The 21,801-nt window shown below is 42.9% G+C and overlaps 1 protein-coding gene across 2 annotated transcripts in view; it reads right to left on the reverse strand.

The window, feature by feature from the left end:
• The window catches only part of PSD3 (pleckstrin and Sec7 domain containing 3), a 417,136-nt gene that overhangs the window by 48,681 nt on the left and 346,654 nt on the right, over positions 1 to 21,801 (reverse strand). Inside the window, exon 13 of one of the 2 annotated variants that reach the window (XM_038746336.1) lies at positions 7,376 to 7,453. The exons of the other annotated variant lie outside the window; for it this stretch is intronic. Within the exon in view, the coding sequence (XP_038602264.1) occupies positions 7,376 to 7,453 (78 nt within the window). The remainder of the gene's footprint in view (positions 1 to 7,375; positions 7,454 to 21,801) is intronic. 2 annotated transcript variants of the gene reach the window in all.

Consider the following 21,801-nt stretch of genomic DNA (forward strand, 5'->3'; position numbering starts at 1 on the left):
TTTGACAGTACCTAAAATGCAGAAAACTCCAATAGCCGGTTGGGGCTGTTTCTGGTGAATGTCATACCAGTGAACAGCAGTATGCAGTCAGGGAATGCAAGTCATACTGGGCATGAATAAACAGAAACCTAAAAATATACAATAACACTATATACTGAAATGTCATTTATTTTATTTTACCTCATATGCTCATTATGCTTATTTTCTTCAAACCAAGCTAGCCTGTAATGTTGTCTAATACCATTTCATGCTATGTGAGCTCAGCATGCTTTTCTGAGACTTCCAATATGATCTCGTTAGCATTACTCTGAGCGTATTTAGATGTTAAATAAGCTTGGTGCACTCACAGAATGGGGATCTTTGGAAAGGAGAAGGCTTTCTATAGCAAAGCAAAGGTTTGCTGTCTGAAGGTGGCCGGGAATGTGTCTATTGTTATATTGTACTCTCCCAAGAGCTTAGTACAGTGCTTTGCACACAATAAGCGCTCAATAAATAGGACTGAATGAATGAAAGGAGCCTAGTATCTTGTAGCCTTGTGGCTGGTGTCCTCCCTTCAGGACATCTCTACTTGGATGTCCAACCAACACCTCAAATTTAACGTGTCCTCTTCTTCCCACTCAAACCCTGTCCTCCCTGTCTTTCCCATGATTATAAATGACACCAATCTCTCTGTCACATAAGCATGTAACTATGGCATTCGTGTAACCATGGCATTATCCTCAACTCAATGCTCTCATTCAACCTGCATATTCAGTCTCTGTCACCAAATCCTGTAGGTTCTACCTTTACAGAACCTCAAGAATCCACCCCTTCCTCTCCACCTAAACTGCTCCCATGCTGATCCAAGCACTTATCTTACCCTATTTTGACCTCCTGGCTGAACTTTATGCCTCCTATGTGTCCCAACTCAATTCCTTACTTCATTCGACTGCTTAGTCCACATCTCCACACTCCCCCAAAACCTCCAAAGATTCTACATCCACTGCCACATTGAAGAGGAACCCTAACCCTATATCAACTTCAAGGCACTCATTCAGTTCTCCCTTTGTGACCTCACCTCGCTGGATTCCTACTACAATCCAACCTACACACTATGCTCCTCTAATGACAACTTATTCTCTGTTACTCAATCTCATCTGTCTCGCTACCAACCCCTTGCCCACATCCTCCCTCTGGCCTGAAAATCTCTCCCTCTTCCTATCTGACTTTCCCCACATTCAAAGCTCTCCTACATCTCCAATTATCGATGGTGTTTATTGAGTGCTTACTGTGTGCACAGTAAGGGAGACAGACGTTAATATGAATAATTTATAATATATAATTTATAATATATAATTTATAGATATGTACATAACTGCTTTGGGGCTGAGACTGGGGTGAATATCATGCGGTGAGCCCACAATGGGCTGCCTTATAAGTGACTGCTCATGATCCCGTGAACAACAGAAGGAAGAAACTTGTGAAGGCACTGATGGGTAGGGGATTGCTGGCTTATGGGGGCAGAGCATGGAGGGAAATGTGGCTTTCTCTCCCTATTCTACCAAGTAATGGGCCTGGATCAATCAATGACTGCCATGTAGAGACACAGCTGTGATGCCTAGGCCAGATAAAAGGTGGTTGTTTTACATCTCAAGGAGGCACGAGCAGCACAAAAGCACACAGGAGGCACAAAGGGAAGCACCTGGAGCAGATGCATGCAGAGGATATGCAAGAAGGAAGCACGCTGAGAGCAGCAGTAAAGCAGCAGAAGGCAGCAACTCTTGGAAACAGAAAGCAGCAGCAATGGCAGAATGTGCTCCCTTGACCAGAAGACTGGTAACTGGATTCTTGGTGGAGTGGATTGAGTGAGTGTGTGTATGTGTAGCTCTCTTGCACGTTGGTAAAACTAAGTAAAAAATTTTCCACAGTATCCTTTGTGATCAGAGGTGTGGTTTGACTTTACTACGCGTCACCGAGGCTTCCCCGGTCCAGGAAGGTCCTGGTTGGTACGAACCGGGGGCTTGCGACATATCAAATGTCCAAAGGACACAGACTCAAGTGCAAAGATGACACTGAAGGGAGAGGGATCCAAGAAAATGACAGCTCCATTGAGGAAAGCCTCTTGGACGAGATGTGACCTTAATAAGACTTTGAAGGTAGGGAGAGTGGTAGTCTGGTGTACATGGAAGAAGGAGTTCCAGGCAAGGGGGAGGATGTGGGAAAGGGGTTGGCAGTGAGATAGACAAGATCAGGGCTCAGTGAATAAACTGGTGCTAGAGGAGTGACATGTGTGGGCTGGACTGTAGTATAACACACAGGGAAGATACAAGGAGGTGAGTTGATTGAGTGCTTAAAAGACAATGGTGAGGAGTTTCTGTATGATGAAAAGGAGGGTGGGCAACCATTGGAGATTCTTGAGGAATGAGATGTGGACTGAACATTTTCTTAGAAAAATGATCCATGCAGCAGAGTGAAGTATGGACCAGAGTGGGGAGAGACAGGAGGCAGGAAGGTCAGCAGTCATCAAGGTGGGATATAAGTGCTTGGATCAATGTGGTAGCAATTTGGATGGAGAGTAGAGGGCAGATTTTAGCAATGTTGTGAAAATAGAACTGACAGGATTCTATGATGGATTGAAGATGTGGGTTGAATGAGAGAGATGAGTTAAGGATAACATCAAAGTTTCAGGCTTGTGTGATAGTGGTATGTCTACAGTGATGGGAAAGGTGGGGAGGGCAGGGTTTGGGTGGGAAGATAAAGAGTTCTGTTTTGGATATGTTAAGTTTGAGGTAACAGCAGGACATCCAGGTAAAGATGTCCTGAAGGCAGGAGCAAACGTGAGACTGCAGAGAAGTAGAGCAGACAGGGCTGGGTAGATTTGGGAATTCGTGACATAGAGATGGCAGCTGAAGCCATGAGAGTGAATGAATTCTCTGAGAGAGTGGGTGTAGATGGAGAATAAAAGGGAACCCAGAACTGAGCTGTGAGATTTGGAGACAAGGAGGAGTCTGCAAAAGAGACTGAGAAGGAGCCTTTGGAGAGAAAGGAGAACCAAGAGGAGACAGTGTTAGTGAAGCCAAGCTTAGATAAATTTTCAGGGATAAAGGGTTGGTTTACAGTGTTGAAGGCAGCTGAGAGGTCTAGTAGGATTAGGATAGAATACAGGACATCAGACTTGGTGAGAAGAAGGTCACTGGTTTACTTAGAGAGGACTATTTCCTTGGAGTGAAGTGGGAGGAAGTCAGATTGGAGGAGATCAAGGTGATATTTTATGGTATTGGTTAAGTGCTTGTTATGTGCCAGGAACTGAACTAAGTGCTGGGGTAGATTCAAGGCACTCAGGTTGGACACAGTCCAAGCCCCAAATGGAGCTCACAGTATTAATCGCTTTTTCACATAGGAGGTAATTGAGGCATAGAGAGGTGAAGGGACTTGCCCAAGGTCACACAACAGACAAGTAGAGGAGCTGGAATTAGAACCCAGTTCCTTCTTATTCCCAGGTCAAGAATGAAAGGAAGCTTCCCCATGTTGGAGCAGAGGTTCCACAGGCTGCACTTGCTGAGGCTGGCATTGGGCAGTGGTGTGCAGGATAGGGGACATGGTGAGGGGTAAGAGGGTAAGAGGGAGTTGAATATTAGTGAGCTTGTGGGGGCCAAAGGGATGAGGATGAGGGGGCAGTGCTGGGACAGGATGAAAAGGATGTAGCAGGAGAAAAGGTGGCGATGAAAGGGGATGAGAGAAGCAGCATAGCCTAATGGATAGAGCATAGGCCTGGGAGTCAGAAAGACCTGAGTTCTCATCCCAACTCTGACCTTTGTCTGCTGGGAAAATCACCTTGGGCAAGTCACTTCACTTCTCTGTAATTCAGTTACCTCATCTTTAAAATGGTCATTAATACTGTGAGCCCCAGGTGGGAATTGGACCATGCCCAACTGATTAGCTTGCATCTACCCCAGCGCTTAGTATAGTGCTTGGCACATAGGCAGTGCTTAACACATTAAAAAACTGGGGGGGAGGAGTTGGATAGGAATGAGCTGAGTGGGGAAGGAGCTGAGGAGGGGTACTGGGCATGGTGGCAAGTTTGGGGGCATCAATGGGTGGGACCTGAAGGAGTTAGGGTGTAAGAGAAAGTCTGGAGCTGCAGTAGCTGATCTGTAGAGCCCAGAGGCTAAGGCGGGTTCCTCTAGTAGGTGGGGACTCAGCAACTCCAGGCTGGGGGGCTCTGCAGAATGAATGGGCAAGTGTTGACAAGCCCAAGGCTGCTAATTTAGCAAGTCATTATAGCTGCTGTCCCCAGAGTGAATGGGCAAGCCTATCTAGTCGTTAGTTATTCATGGTTAACACATCTCCTTGGTGACTCTGTTCTGTTTCTTTGGCAAGCATAGGGGTCCTGGTGTGCAAAGGGGTGGTGGTGATGAGGGGATTGACGATTCTTTCTTTGTGCAGATCCAAGTCCCCAGAGCACAGATGTGGGGAGACAGGGAGATGAGGGAGGGCTTCCTGACTAACCCTTCATTTCCACTGCCCGCCCTCCCTTTCACATCTCCTAAACACTCAGATCTGTACCGCATAAGCTTGTGATACTCACTCCTTTCTTAGCCCTTATGTACATATCCTTACACTCTACCATTTCCCCTATCTCACTGTGGGCAGGGAATGTGTCTACTAACTCTGTTATATTATCCTCCCCAACAGCTTAGTGCAGTACTCTGCACACAATAAATATTCAATAAATACGACTTATTGATCTGCAGTTCATTTTAAAGTCTTATTTACTTATATTAATGGCTATCTCCTCCTCTAAACTGTAGGCTCCTTGTGGGTACAGAGTGTGTCTGCCAACTCTATTGTACTATATTCTCCTAGGCATTTAGTACAGGTGCTTTGCACACAAAGTGCTCAATAACTAACATTGATTAATAGATGGATTAACTGCTGATTTGTGCTTCACACACAGTAAGCATTTAATAAATCACTGAATCATAAGTAGACATTTTGAGGTGGCAGTGAGACCACCAAGAGTAGATTTCCTGGAAGAAAAAGGAAATGAAGGATTGTAGGTTAGATGAGAACCCTGGGCTGTAGTGGTGGATTTGGAAGACCCCTGCATAGACAGTGAGTGTGGGTAAGAGAGAAGGGTTGGGGTGTGGCAGTGAGTGGATTGTGTATTCCTACCTCTGTGTTTCTGTTTTTAACCTGTCTTGCACCCCTCAATTTTTCTTTTTTCCTTTCTTGCCTTTTTTTCTCTCCCTCCCAATCCTGAAGCACTGCTCCTATCCCTTGAAAACACCCTCCCACCCCCCTCACTAAAATGTTGTACTGCTCTTATCTGCTCACTGTCTTTTGGTTGTGGATTCCTCTCTGCATCAAACAGAAACTCCAAACTGTTTCTTTAAAGCACTCAGTCAGCTCTCTCCTTCCTACCCTCATCCATTCCCACAGTACTTCAGCTCCCGATCTGGGTTCCTCCATCAATCAGTCGATCATTCCATTCATTCAGTTGTATTTATTGAGCACTTACTGTGTCCAGAACACTGTACTAATAGTCTTGGAGAGTACAATACAACAATAGACACATTCCCTGCCCTTAAACAAGTAAGCAGTCAGTCAGGTTTTTCCTTCCTACCCCCATCCATTCCCACTATACTTCAGCTCCCAATCTGGGTTCCTCTCGGGCTAACCATTAATCAATCAATAATTTATTGAGCATTTACTGTATGCAGAGCACTGTATTAAGTGCTTGGGAGAGTATATAACAACAAGAGTTGGTAGCATGTTCCCTTCCCATAATAACCATCTATTCCTTCCCCACAATGACCTTGTGCCTTGTACCATTCTGCCTTGCTTTTATCTCTCCTAGAGCCATGCTACTTCTAATAATAATAATAATGATGATGGTATTTGTTAAGCACTTACTACATGCAAAGCACTGTTCTAAGCGCTGGGGAGGTTACAAGGTGATCAGGTTGTCCCATGGGGGGCTTGCAGTTTTAACCCCGATTTTACAGATTAGGTAACTGAGGCACAGATAAGTTAAATCACACAGCTGACAGTTGGTGGAGCTGGGATTTGAACCCATGACCTCTGACTCCAAAGCCTGGGCTCTTTCCACTGAGCCACACTGCCTTCCCTCCACTTTCACAGTCGACAGACCAGAGTTCTTTCCATTGTCAATGCCCTTCTGAGATCACAACTCCTCTTGGAGGTCTTCCCCAAGTAATCTCCAGACTGCTCCCTTCCATCTCAGCTGAGACCCTAAGTACTCACAACTGTCATCTTATATACTCTATTATTCCTCCTGTGATTTTTTGAAATCTGTCTCCCACATTAGGCTGGAAGATCCTCAAGGGCAGGGGTCATAGCTTCTAACTCTTTTGTACTCTCCCAAATGCTTAGTACAGTGCTCTGCCCACAGTAGGCATTCAATAAATGTTATTGCTGAAGATGAGGATAATCACTAATTTAAGTTACTTTTGTTTCATTTAATAATTACGTATTAATAGTAAGAGCAGCATTTACTTAGCATCTGCTTGGGGTGGTGCTACCTGGAAAGTACTGAATAAGGAGCCCTGCACTCCTCTAAGAGGGGAGGCAAATATAAAATATTTATAACGAAAATCATCAAAATAATGAGTGCTGCATGAATGCTACAGAAGGTGTAAATAAAATCTTAAGTTTTATGGTTGGCTAAAAGCTCCTATGGGCAGAGATCACATCCACTTACTCTTTATTTTTATAGTATTTGTTAAGTGCTTACTATGTGCCAGGCACTGTACTAAGCAATAGGGTAGAAACAAGCTAACCAGGTTTTAATCCCCATTTTATAGATGCGGGAAATTAGGCACAGAGAAGTTAAGTGACTTGCCCAAGGTTACACAGCAGACAAGTAAGTGGTGGTGACTGGATTAGAACCAAGGTCCTTCTGACTCCCAGGTCCGTGCTCTATCCACTAGGCCATGCTGCTTCACTGAATATTTCTCTCCTAAGTGCTTTGTAAGGTATTCTGCACCCAGCAATAACTCGATAAATACCATCAGTTGATTGATGGCACTAGAAATTAATTGGGAAAAGCTTGCTGAAGAAGGTGGGATTTGTATATGGGGAGAGCTGTGATTTGTTTGATGTGGGGATGGAGGGAGCACCAAGCCATGGGGATAGAGTGTTCAAGGGGATGGAGGTAGCAAGAGCAAGGTTCAGCTAGAAGCGAATTGGAGAAGGGCAGGTGATGGTGGAGATAGATGGTAGAGAGCCTTATAACCAAGTGTGAGAAGTTTCTGTTAGAAGTTAAGGGACCCAGGTAGCCAGTGGAAGGTTTGGAGGATAGGAGAGATGTGAGTCAGGTGATGCTATAAGAAGATAGACAAATTCACAATGATTTTTTTTTAGGAATGTGCACCTTTTTGAAAGAGCAGTCCAAGCATGAATATCTTTCCATATATATGGCCCATCCATAGGAACAGGCTTGATCTGCTTGCTAAAGAATAAAGAAAAAGTAAATGCTCGACACATTTATACTTCATTAATAAAAATAAAAGTAGATTTGCACAAAATGCATGATACATAAAGATGTGATGCTGAAGTTTAAAGTATTGCAAAGAAGTGAAGTGGTAACAAGAAATAATGTTCTTCATAAAATCCCAGCAGAATCTGCAATTTTGTCTATGTCTATTTCTCAGCCAATCACAGTAGATGCCAGGCAAGGAGGTTTTCCCTCCTCTCTCTGTTCGAGGAATTTGCCAGGACAAAGTGTTCTCTAACATCTACCTTGAAATCCTCAAACTTAATAAATACAAACTTTAGCTTGTTTAAATTTTTAACTCAGGAATGCCTCAACTCGGGCTACGATATAATTTCTTGCTCATTAGAATCACTGTCAAATAAAGGGGAAAAGGGGGATGTGTTTCTGAACTGTTTGTCATAACCAATGCAGAATTTGTTTCCTCAGTGTGGCTATCTAAGATATCTTTAAGACATTTAATGAGCTGAAACAATTCTTCTGTTCAACTGAATTTTAATGGTGATAGATACGGCTACTGGATCAAAGAGTATTAAAATTGATATCCTCCTCAGCAGCATAGGTTGGGTGGGAGGATTACAGAACAATTTAGAGAACAGCACTGAACTTTGAATTTTAAAGGTTACTAATAACAACAGATCTGTGTTAGCAAGACCAGTCCTTCCAGGTCCAAGAAATGGGAGGCGTCTTGTTCGCCCACTTGATTGATTGATATCCACCAGTTGCTGTACTTTATAATACCAGGTAATTCACATAGATCTTCCTCCTACTTGCCTGTTCCAAAAATTACCTGACAGTTTAACTTCAAGCAAAGCACGACTTACATCTCTGTGGCTACCAGATCTGTGACGAGAATACCAATTGGTGTAGGACGGAAAATCACAAAAGCCAACTTTGGATGAAAAAAAACCAACGGCTTTCCTCCTCCTGCATTTAAAATCTTTTGTTTGCTTTTCATTTGAGCAAAGACTGAGGGGAGGGGGACAGAGAATGGAAGGAAGGAAGGAAGGATGGATGGAAGAAAGGGAGGGAAGGAGGAAGGAAGGGAAGAAAGAAGGAAGGAAGGAGGAAATGAGCAAGGAGGACATAAGGGGGGTGATCAGGAGAGAGGGGAGAGGAAGGGGAACAATTGAAGTTTTGGACCAATGACAGAATTTTTCTCAAAATATCTGGCCAAGAGATGACTCACCAATTGTCGATGAATGGACATGAAGCTAATATTCAGGTCATCTTGTGGTGAGTCATTACCAGGTCCAAGAGATATTCAATTATTTTACCATCAATCCATACCAACTTTAATTTTGGTCTTTGTGAGATGCCAATGTACAGTGGGACCACATGCTAGAAGACCATTCAATCTGCCTCCCCAAATCTGATACTCATCATTCTCCACATTGAACAAGTAGTGACACATCTATAAAACAATCAGCTATCAACAGGCTGTCCTTTACCAATCCATGCCTGGGTGGTACTTCTAGATTATTAGAAAGAAACACAGCAAATAATTACTGCTTTCTACTGCCTACAAAGACCACACTGTTGTGCCTGATTATTCCCAGTGACCAAACCTTTGAACAGTCTTTGACTGAAGATAGATGTTTAAATCAGCCTTTGCTGCCCATTAGTGGGATGGGGGAAGGAAAAGGGGCTGAGATTCAAAATGGAAATGTGATGATTCTTCTTGCTGCTGAACCCTTGCCCACATCATTCCTCTGGGCCTCCAACTTCTATCTGACTCTCCCCAACTTTAAAGTCCCCCTGAAGTCACACCTCCTGCAAGAGGCCTTCCCAACTAACCCTTCATTTCCCCTCTACATCCTCTATACATTCAGATTCCACTTCCCTGAAGGGGCTCCCAGAACTGCTATAATCTACCAATCAATGGTATTTATTGAGTGCTTACTGTGCACAGAGTACTGTACTAAGCACTCCGGAGAGTACACTAACAGCTAATGAGTAAACTGGTGTTTCCTGTTTCTTTTCCTTTTTCCCACCATCCTCATCTCCCAGCAGCAATAGCAGCTCCTCCCATTCTGCCCAGAAACACAAGGGCACAGAACACAAGGGCTCCCTCCTGTTGAGACCTGATAATGCTGCTATTACATTTGACAGACCTGGCAAGGAAGAATGCAATTCATAACACTTCTAAATCTATTATTGAATTTTATCCTTGCAACAACAGCCTTGTTTTTGAGCCTTAGATCGTCTATTTTCCATACATGGCACTTTATATATTGCATGCATTTACTTGGCTTCTTCATGGCAGGAACCATCTCTCCTCTACATTCTGTAAATATGCCACCCCCTTCAGCCCCCTTCTCCCCCACTGCATTTCCCAATAGATCCTGGCACAGAATCTTGTACCATATGGGTGCTCAATAAATATTCATGGACTTGAACCAGTTAAAGAGTTTCTAATTATTTCTTTTGAAAAGACACATAGGATTATCTTGTTAAAAGGGTCCCCTTCCTCTAGTGTGTTTATTTAAAAATGCCTAAGCAGCTTGGCCTAGTGGATAGAGCATGGGCCTGGGAATCAGAAGGACTTGGGTTCTAATATCAGCTCTGCCACTTGTCTGCTGGGTGACCTTGGGCAAGTCACTTCACTTCCGTGACTTAGTTACCTCATATGTAAAATGGAGATTAAGACTGTGAGCCCATGGTGGGATAGAGACTGTGCCCAACTTGATTAGCTTGTATCTATCCCAGCTCTTAGAACAGTGCTTGACACAAAGTAAGCACTTACCAAATACCATTATTATTATCCTTTAATAAGGTAAAGGTAAAACTGACTAAGGACTAAGAGGTACCTGGACTGGTAAAAGAAAACATTGAAAGTAAACTCAAGGAAGGCAGAAGCAGCCCACAGTGATGGTTATTAGGGTGAATGTGACATGGAAAGCAAAGGACATGATGTCAGAGTCTGCCTGGGGGAGCAGAGCTAAAATAGGACATGATATTTTGTGCCAGAAAGAAATCAGTGAAAAGAAGTTAAGTAGATTCAGTAGAACTAAGATGGACTCTGGGGATTGGACATTGTCTCAAGAAAAGGGAGGTAACTGAAGGATCAGAAAAAAAATTCCTGGTACCAATTTTTTTTAAGTGCTGACTAATAACAGATTTATAAAGAAAAACTGAGCAGTAATAAATGAAATATATATTGTTCTGGAAAATGCAAGCTGGTAGTTTAGATAAATCAAAGGAACTATTCAGAAAGAAAAGAGTTCTGTTAAATCTCAGTGACTTGGTGAGTTTGGGAGAATAATACGTTCCGTTTGGAAATTGCTTCAAGAGTTAAACAAAATCTATCACCTTGACTTCAGGAAAACCTATTCATAAACCATGTGAGGTGAGCTGATTATCATATTTTTAATGATCCCTTTTAGAAAAGAACCATTGCCCTCAATAATTCATTCTAATGTTCTCCCTAGCTAAAATACAGCTATTTCCTCTTATGTTGTTCAATCAACTTCAAGGCACTCTCCCAAGAGCTCTAGTACAGTGCTCAACAAACACCTCTGAGTGACTGATTGATTTAAGGTATATTCAGGGATGGGATGTCGACGTCAATGGAGGAAGCAAATATTAAGGATACAGCACCTCAGTAGAGTCTACATCACCTATAAACTCTGTTCAGACTTCCAGCCTTCAAAGCCACCTCTCTTCACAGTTTCCAAGTGAGACAGCAGAGAGTGGGAGCAAGGGTATTTTGAAGGAGGTAAAACCCTTGGCTTAAACCAACTGATGCATGGTTACCTCACTGTGTTACCAACAAGAAAAAGGGACATTTTTGCATTTGCTCTGAACAGTACTTTCATAAACATTTTCTCTGTCAACAAAGCCGTGAAACTCTGGATAAAGTCAATCCAGATTGCTTCATAAAAATGGGGATTTAGGTTCCAGCCCCTTTGAGGTCCAGAGGAAGCTAGGTGAGGTGGAGGTGGGAGGTTTCTGAAAGAGGGGAATATTAGGGGGAAGAAGGTATGAAGGAGAATGGATGGCCAAGAGCAGGGGAATGAAGGCTGTCACTGGGATCAGGGAAAGCGGCAGCAGCCAGAAAGAAAGATGGAGGGGAAAGGCTGTGATCCCATTAGGGAGGGAAGCGTATGGGGCTTAGCCCTTGTTAGAGATCTAGGGGCTGGGAAGGGAGAGTGTGATTCTCTCCATCCTGTAGTCTGGGAAGGTGCCCATCTTACTGGGGAAGAACGTTGGGGTGTCCCTTGTGATTGAGGAAGCATGCTGTGATATATCTCCAAGCTCTTTTAGGTTGACTACGGGACTATAGGGAAATAATAGTATTTGTTAAGCACTTGCTATGTGCCAAGCACTGTTCTAAGTGCTGGGGTAGATTGGCTCAGTGGAAAGAGCCTGGGCTTCGGAGTCAGAGGTCATGGGTTCAAATCCCGGCTCTGCCCCTTGTGAGGTGTGTGGCTTTGGGCAAGTCACTTAACTTCTCTGTGTCTCAGTTACCTCATCTGTAAAATGGGTATTAAGACTGTGAGCCCCACATGGGACAACTTGATCACCTTGTAGCCTCCCCAGCGCTTAGAGCAGTACTTTGCACATAGTAAGTGCTTAACAAATGCTATTATCATTATTATTATTATTACAAGGTTAATCAGGTTGTCCCACGTGGGGCTTGGTCTTAATCCCCATTTGACAGATGAGGTAACTGAGGCATAGAGAAGTGAAATGACTTGCACAAGGTCACACAGCAGACAAGTGGCAGAGCCAGGTTAGAACCCACGAGCTCTGACTCCCAAACTTCTTGCCACTGGGAGATAGTAGGAAGGCCCCTTCTAGGCTCACAGGAAATCCATGGAACATTCTGCCTCTCAGAACTCATGTTCTGCTGTATGATTGTCCAGAATACATACATTTGTGTCAACTTCATCTGGGGCAGAGAATCACAGTGACACTCCAAAGCAAGCCAGGGGGCCTCAACAAAATTACCCCTTTTCCCTAGTATTTTGGGCAAAAGCCTTGCTACAACTGAAATTACAAATGATCACGGAAACAGCATGGCCTAGTGGAAAGGTACTGGGAGTCAGAGGGCTCCCAGTTCTAATCCTGGATCTGCCACTTGCCTGTTGTGTGAACTTGGTCCAGTCACTTTACTTATCCATGCCTCAGTTTCTTCACCTGCAAAAATGGGGATTCCTACTTAGACTGTGAGCCTCATGTGAGAGCTGATTATCTTGTATCTACCTCTGTGCTTAGTACAGTGCTTGGCACATAGTAAGCAATTATGAGAAGTAGTGTGGCTCAGTGGAAAGAGAACGGGCTTTGGAGGCAGAGATCATGGGTTCAAACCCCAGCTCTGCCAACTGTCAGCTGTGTGACTTTGGGCAAGTTACTTCACTTCTCTGTGCCTCAGTTCCCTCATCTGTAAAATGGGGACTATGACTGTGAGCCCCCCATGGGACAACCTGATCACCTTGTAAACTCCCCAGTGCTTAGAACAGTGCTTTGCACACAGTAAGCGCTTAATAAATGCCATTATTATTATTATTAATTAGTGAATACCACAGTCACTAATCCAAGATGACTGAAAAACCTACAGAAGCCAACTTGAAAGGACCAATTTAAGAAAGGAATATTTGCTGAGGAATTATGTAAGTTGACCTTTGAATAATATTCTGCCAATAGGCACTTATTATTTGTATATTCCTTATACAAATAACTTCAGTTCTAAACAAGGCAAAAATGAAAATATTGTCAAGAAAGAAGCACAGGGTCAGAAAAGAAAAATTTCAAATGATGAGGAAAAGAGCCCTCATGGAACTCAAAGGAAAAAATGCCAAGGAACATTGGGCACTTTGAAGGGATGTTAGGAAGATGATTTCTAATAGACCATGAAGAATTTAGGAACAGCAGAAATTAATAAAATTGAAGAGAGTTGAAAATTATATAAGGCTGAAATGGAATATCTTGGTGGAAATGTATAACAAAAATGGAAAGAGCTTGACAAAAAGATTGAGGATGGATGAATTTACACAGTTTTTACAATTTGATACATTTAAAAAGGTGCATCAGTTGCACCCAGCAAAGAGTGAACCCAGAACCAGCCCTGGAAGTAATACAGGAAGGCATCAAATGTGCCAACTGTAGAGATAACATATGGCTGGAATATCTCAAAGCAGGAGGTACACCTATATTTAAAATGCTGGCACAATGATCAACCTCCTGAACAAGCAAACTGCAACTGCATGGAAAAAGACAATGAAAATAGTGTTGATGAAGAAAATAAACTTGAAGATCTCTCAAACTATAGAGCAATAACTCATCTCACAAATTAAAAAAAATATTCACCAGGGTCATTCTAAATCTCATCTTCCCTTAATTTTATTATAATCATTCTAAATCTCGATCCTAATCCTCTTCAGTTTTTGGGCTGCATCACACATGGGGGATCACTCCCTTCCTTCAGAAACACCCTCTAAACTTGTTTTTGTGGACACATGTTGCCCTTTTCTCCTCTTTCTTCTCTGGCCAATCCTGCTCAGGATCTTTGGCAGGCTCATTCTCTGTCTCCCACTCCCTATCTGTAGGTGTTCTTCAAGCTCTGTTCTGGGATGACTCCCAAATCTACCTACCTAGCTCCAACATCTCTCTTTCTGTACAGTCTTGCATGTCCTCTTTATCCCAGGACATCGCTTCACTGTGTCCTGCTGGAACCTCCAACTCACAATGTCCAAAACTGAACTAATTTTCTCTTCCAAATCTAATTTTCCCAATTCAATCATATTTATTGAGCACTTACTGTGCGCAGAACACTGCACTAAGTGCTTGGAAAGTACAATTCTACACAGAGACAATCCCTACCCAACGATGAGTTCACAGTTTAGAAATACAGTGAATCCAACCATCTTCCTCTTCTCTGAAGCCAGGAATCCAGGTACTATCCTTGACTTCTCCCTCTTGTTCAACCTTCATATACCGTCTGTTGCCAAATCCTATCAGTTTTTCTTCCACCATATTTCCAGGATCCATTCCTTCCCCTCCATCCAAATGAGCATGTAAGATGGTCCAGCCCCATCTTACATGCAGCTAGACAATTGCATCAGTCTTCCACAGTTCTCCCTGACTCTATTCTCTCCATTCTTCAGTCCTTCTTTCACTTTGTTGCCTGGGTCATTGTTCCAAAATATCATTCTGCAAATGTCTTTCCAATTTCTTAATTACCTAAAATGACTATTCATTTTTCTTTGCATCAAACAAAATGAATTGACCATTAGCTTCAAGTCAGCTCTCGCCCCCGTAATTTCTGTCTTCTTCCTCTACACCCCAGCTCACAATCTTTGTTCCTCTCTAGCTACCCTCACTGGGCTCAATTTTGTCACTCCAATCACTGACCTCCTCCTCATGCCATTGCCCCTGCCTGGAACTTCCTTCCCCTTCAAATATGATGGACCACAGCATCTCCCCATCTTCTGAAATCCCATTTCCTCCGGGAGAACTTCCCCAATTCATTTCTAATTCTCCCTGATTAGATTTTCCCTAGTACCTCTCCAGCACTTCTGCACTACCTAAACCCCTAAGTACTCATTACCTCCCAGGGCAATTTTGTTCATTCAATCGTATTTATTGAGCACTTACTATGTAAAGAGTACTGTATTAAGTGCTTGGGAAATACGATTCAGGAACAAATAGAGACAATCCCTGCCCACAATGGGTTCACAATCTAAAAGCTCACACATCATTAATATAAACAGAATTATAAATATGTACATATATACACACAAGTATATATATACACAAGTGCTGTGGAAGAGGTAGAGGGTAGAGCAAAGTGAGCGAGTCGGGGTGATGGGGAGGAGAGGAGGAGCAGAGGAAAAGGGGCACTTAGTCTGGGGTGGCCTCCTGGAAGAGATAAGTCTTCAGTAGGGCTTTGAAGGGGGAAAGTGTGATTCTTAGGTGGATTTGAGGAGGAAGGGCATTCCAGGCCAGAGGTAGGAAATGGGCCAAAGGTCGATGGTGGGACAGGTGAGAACGAGACTCAGTGAGAAGGCTAGCACCAGAGGAGAGGAGTGTGCGGGCTGGGATGGAGAAGGAGAAAAGGGTGGTGAGGTAAGAAGGGGCAAGGTGATGGAGAGCTTTGAAGCCAACAGTGAGAAGTGATAGTGATTAGAACCAAGTACTTTCTAATCCCAGGCCCATTCAGCTTCTCATATTAATTCTATTGTAAACTCCCAAGTGCTTAGTGTAGTTATCTCAACACAGTAGGTGTTTAATAGATAGTACTGATGATTGCTCATCAAGAAAGCTCTTCAATGCTAAACAGCAGAGGACATTAGTAATCCACTCAAGACACTCAACTATGGACCACCTCCACTCTCTGCCATCTGTAGCAGTAGTAACGCTACTTATTAAGCCCCTACCAAGTGCAAAGCACTGTACTAAATGCTTAGGAAATGCCGCAGAAGCATGAGATACTCCCCTGCCGATATGGACCTTACAGTCTAATGGGGGAGATAAACAGAAATATTTACAGTGAATTCAGAATAAATTGAAAGTTCAGTCAAAATATTCACATATACCCAAAGACTGAGGATGGGCATAAACGGAAACCTAAAGATGAGAGGCAGCTGCCACTGAATAGAAAAAATGTCAAAAATATTTAGTCCTAGTTTGCTGTAGATTTGATGAGGACATTCGACCTATTGAGTACAATACCAAATTCAATGCTTTCAATTAAACTGAAGACTTTGACATACACAGACCTCCGGGATGAGATAATCTGCAATTACATAATGTAAATCAGGATGTTCAACGGTCCATGTTGCATAAACCAATGCAGAGGGGTGTAGCAGAGGTACACAATTTTATGAAAGCTGTTTACACTCATTCTAGAGTCACTATTCTCCAAACTCAACTGGGAGGAATGAAGAAATATTGATGGCAAGCTACAGAGTGATTTTTCAAAACAATTGCACTGAATTTACAAATGATGGAGCAGAGCTGAAATGAAAAATACTCACACTTTAGAATGTTACATGAGGTTGTACTCCAGTTTAACTGTACATTCAGAGAGAAATGATTACACAGTATTACCCAGAAGAATCCAATCAGATAAATGGTAAAGAAATTGAAAAAGTGAAAAGTTTCATTTACATTTTATAAGAAAATAAACAATAACTCCACACCTCAGACTCCCAGAGGTGGTGAGTGGAACCAAATCATTCCCTAGACTGTAGCCCTTCAATCAATCCTCATGACACAAAAAGCCCCCTACACGTATATTCTGTGCCCCATGGACACTCCAGGTTGCTGAAGAAAGGCTCCTCCAGTGAATGACTGTTCCTTTTGCTCTCTCCCATTAAAATTCACATTTCAGTTCTAGCCCTAGGTCTCCATATCTAGTTCCAACTTTCAGGAATGGGAGTATGGAGGTCATACCAGTTCCCTACCCTCCTGGAACCCAGAGTAACCTATGTGTCTGCCTCACTAATACTTACCAAAATGCAGCAGAAGAGCAGCATGGATCTGTTATATTTCTTCATTTAATCGTATTTATTGAGTGCTTACTGGGTGCAAAGCACTGTACTAAGTGCATGGAAAAGTACACTATAACAATAAACTTAAATGAAATAATCATGCCACTGATATATAATGGGCTGCCCATGAAGGAGAGAGACCTTTTTGACTCTACTATTTTGCCATCAATGCCATACAGATTAGAGCTGGTTGCCCATATGTGCTGCATTAGCGAGTGGCTGTAGGCCAAAAAGCAATGGAACAACATATGACCAAATTCCCACTTCAAGAACACATTCCAAACAAAGAAATTACAAAGTAAACAGGTGGTGCTGGCTAGATACAATGGAGAATGAAGCTCGGGCCCAGGCAGCCCACAGGAGGGATACCAGATGGACCTCCAGCCTAGCAGATTGGACCCCATGGAGTGGAAAATGTCCAGGTAGGAGATTGAGAAAGACAGAACTTCTGGCTGAGAAAGGAAGGCAGAGAGTTATAACAGTGGGGGTGGGGGGTGAAGAGGGGCTGTTATTCCCAAGCATTTGTGGAGGTATGAACAAGTTGTAAGAAAGAATAAAAAATCCTCAGCTCTATCTTCAGTAGTGTAGCTCGCACTGTGGCAGTTGGGTTTTATGAAGGTTTGAAATATTTACTTAGGGAATTCATTTTTGGCAAAACAACTGATTGAGACTTAAATAATACCAAAATCAACATTCACTCATAAGGACATCTTGTAAATACACTGACTAGGCAAACAATTTATAGTTGAACTTCCTGGACTAGATTTACTTCAACTATTTCCTAAGAAATATTTGTTTAATTGGAAAAATGAAATATTAGCTGTAAGTGCAGAGCTTAAGTGCAAAGAAGAGACTGGGACTGTAACTTTTAATGTGCTTTGTCATCACCCAATCAAGCTGCTTACTTAATATTGCTAGACAATTAATTTAGCTGAAACTCATAACAGCACTATGGAGTTGTTTTAATTGTTTTTCTTGCCCCTGGGATCTGGGATCCACAGGAGCTCCCTCCCTCCCCACCATGACCAAAGGGAAGCCTCTCTCCACCCCCGCCCACCTCTCTCTTTGGAGAGCACAATATAACACAGACATGTTCATAGACATATTCCCTCCCCAAAAGTAGCTCACAATCTAGAGGGGGAGACACATATTAAATTATGGATACGTACGTACGTGCTGTGGAGCTAAGGGTGGGATGAATAAAGGGTAAAAATCCAAATGCAAGGATAAAGCAGAAGGGAGAGGTAGTAGGGGAAATGGCTTAGTGGGAGAAGGCCTCGAATTACTCAAAGATTGTCACAAGGCAAATAGTAATGGACTTTTTTATAGATACATATTAAGTTTTATCATAATGACTACTGCTAAGAAATCAGAGAACATTCTTCAGACAACCTGAGCCTGTATTGACAAGATGTGATGTGGTGTTTGAAAAACTGGTTTGCGTGCATGTGTGTGGTGTCAGATTCAGTAAGAGTACTACAGCATATGTTTTCCTAAATACATTTTGCCCTAACACCGCCCTCCCTTGCTTAATGGAGACATGGGTGTATTTTTACCCGTGTCTTCTATTGTATTTTAAGAGGAGTGGCATGGCCTAGTGGCAAGATAATGGGCTTGGGAGTCAGAGGTCATGAGTTCTAATCCCTGTTATGCCATTTGTCTGCTGTGTGACATTGGGCAAGTCACTTAACTTCTCTGTGCCACAGTCACTTCATCTTTAAAATGGGGATTGAGACTGTGAGCCCCACGTGGGACAACCTGATTACCTTCTACTTACTCCAGTGCTTAGAATAGTTCTTGGCACACAGTAAGCGCTTGAAAAATACCATAATTATTATTATCTATTTTTTGCTGTTAAAATTTTTCAATTGTTAACTTTTGTTGTATTTTAAAAATTCATTTGTGCTATTTGTTAAGCGCTTACTATGTGCTAAGCACTGTTCTAAGTGCTGGGGTAATTAGTTTGGACACACTCCCTGCACCACATGGGGCTCAAAGGGTAAATTGGAGGGAGGAGGATTTAATCCCCATTTTACAGATGAGGTAACTGAGGCATAGAGAAATCAAATAACTCACCTAAGGTCACATAGCAGGCAAGTGGTGGGACAGGGATAAGAATCCAGGTCCTCTGACTCCCAGGCCTGCAGTCTTTTCCACTAGGCCATGTGGCTTCTCAATTTCATCTTCACTGATGATTTTCCCCTACGCCTCCCCCAGTGCGATCCTGTAACACACTAGTGCGACTTGGGTAACTTTGATTGATAAATCCTACGGAAGGACAACTTAAACAGTCATTCTCAGGTGGTACAGAGGTCAGGGGTGGGGAGACAAAGCCAAAATCGAAGTAAAGTGTTTTTTTTTTTTTTTAATGGTATTTGTTAAGCACTTACTATGTGCCAGGCAGTGTTCTAAGCATTGGGGTAGATACAAGATTAATAGGTTGGACACAGTCCCTGACACCTATGGAGCTCATAATCTGAATCCTCATTTTACAGGTGAGGTAACTGAGTCACAGAGATGTGAAGTGACTTGCCCAAGGTCACAGAGCAGACAAGTGGCAAAGCCAGGATTAGAAGCCAGGTCCTTCTGACTCCCAAACCCATGCACTTTCCACTAGGCCAAGCTTCTTGTGAGCAGGGATCATGTCTACCAACTCTTGTATTGTATTCTCCCAAGCACTTAGTATGGTGCTCTGCACACAGTAAACATTCAATAAACACCACTTGTTTCTTGGGATTTTCCTGCAAAACCACCACCCTGTCTGAAATCACTGAAAGTCACAGTCACCATTTCCAATTAGGTTCCCCCCACGAGGACAAGGTGCATAGATCAATGCATCCCTTTGCCCTGAAATGTCCAGGCCTCCCCCGTTATTCATTTCTCTGAGCCAACTTATTTTGTTTTGTTGTCTGTCTCCCCCTTCTAGACTGTGAGCCTGCTGTTGGGTAGGAACCGTCTCTATATGTTGCTGATTTGTACTTCCCAAGCACTTAGTGCAGTACTCTGCACACAGTAAGCACTCAATAAATATGACTGAATATATCAATGAATGAAAAGTCAGTCCTGCTCCCTCACTCAGGAGCACCTTGCTGCATCAGTGCAGGGGAAAACCCGGTCCCAGGGCCCACACTGGGATGCCTCATCTGAACGGAGTTAGGAAATATTGATGTAGTGCCCTCACTAGGTTTCCACAGAATTGAGGAAATCATGGCATAGTGGATATCAATCAATCAATCGTATTTATTGAGCGCTTACTGTGTGCAGAGCACTGTACTAAGCGCTTGGGAAGTACAAGTTGGCAATATATAGAGACGGTCCCTACCCAACAGTGGGATCACAGTCTAGAAGGGGGAGATAGAGAACAAAACCAAACATATTAACAAAACAAAATAAATAGAATAGATATGTACAAGTAAAATAAATAAATAGATAGAAAGATAGAGCACAGGCCTGGGAGTCAGAAGGCTGTGGGCTCTAATCACATCTCAGCCACTTGTATGCTGTGTGATCTTGGGCAAGCCACTTAACTTTTCCGGGCCTCAGTTACTTCATCTGTAAAATGGGGGGTTGAGATTGTGAGTCCCATGAGGGACATGAACTGTGTCCAACCCAATTTGCTGGTATCCACTCCAGCTCTTACTACAGTGCCTGACACACAGTAAGAGTTTAACAAATAGCACAATCATTATTATTATTATTATCCCTGGGGACAAGGGCCATGCATTTATGCATTTAATACTACATAGTGAGAATGATGAGGCAGGAAGTATGTATGATAGCCAGAGTCTTTTTTTTTTAATCATGGCACCTTCACAGCCCTCCCCTCCCTTCCTAGTCTTTATAAACTGCTCGAACAGGTTATTGCCTGGGGATGGTTACCATGACCTCTTTCTCCTTGCCTGATTTTATCCTCCGACCTCTGGTCACCTTCCAAGAGTGATCTTGTTCTTAAATTCTGATGACAGCTCACTTCTGACAGTGCCAGTCTTAATTCAGACTGGGCTGCCACATGTGGGTGGATATGTGACCACACCCAAATAACTCTGGAACTGAACCTTGAGAGAGAAAACCCCTAGAAACATTTCTAGCCTGGGAGAGCAACTGCAAATTGCCTCCTTTGCAGTTTCACACAACTGCACCAAATACTGTGCTGAGCTTTAGGATAAATATATTATCAGATTGGACACAATCTCTGTTCCCTATAGGTTCCCTGAGAAGCAGCGTGGCTCAGTGGAAAGAGCACAGGCTTGGAAGTCAGAGGTAGTGGGTTCTAATCCCAGCTCCTCCACTTGCTGCTGTAAGACCTTGGACAATCTGCATAAATTCTCTGTACCTCAATTACCTCATCTGTAAAGTGGAGATTAAGACTGTGAGCTCAACGTGGGACAACCTGATTACCTTGTTTCTGCCCCAGCGCTTAGAACAGTGCCTGACACATAGTAAATGCTTAACAAATTCCATAACTATTATTATTATGTCTCACCATCCTAAACCATCCTAAAGAAGAGCATGTAACGTTTCCCTGTTTTAAAAGTGAGGATACTGAGGCCTAGAGAGGTCGGGTGACCTGCCAAAGTGATAAAGCAGGGAAGTGAGAGCTGGGTCTAAAGCCCAGACCTTTTTGCTCCCAGCTCATCAGTCAGTCCATCAGTCATATTCAGTGAGTGCTTACTGTGTGCACAGTACTGTACTAAGCACTTGAGAGAGTACAGTAAGCAAACACATCCCTTGCCCACAGAGAGCTTACAGTCTGAGCCACTGGGCCAGAAATTGCAATGATCCCAGTAAAAACAACAGGGTTGTGTCCTG

Source organism: Tachyglossus aculeatus, chromosome 5, assembly GCF_015852505.1.
Source record: "Tachyglossus aculeatus isolate mTacAcu1 chromosome 5, mTacAcu1.pri, whole genome shotgun sequence".
NCBI classification, from domain to species: Eukaryota; Metazoa; Chordata; class Mammalia; order Monotremata; family Tachyglossidae; genus Tachyglossus; species Tachyglossus aculeatus.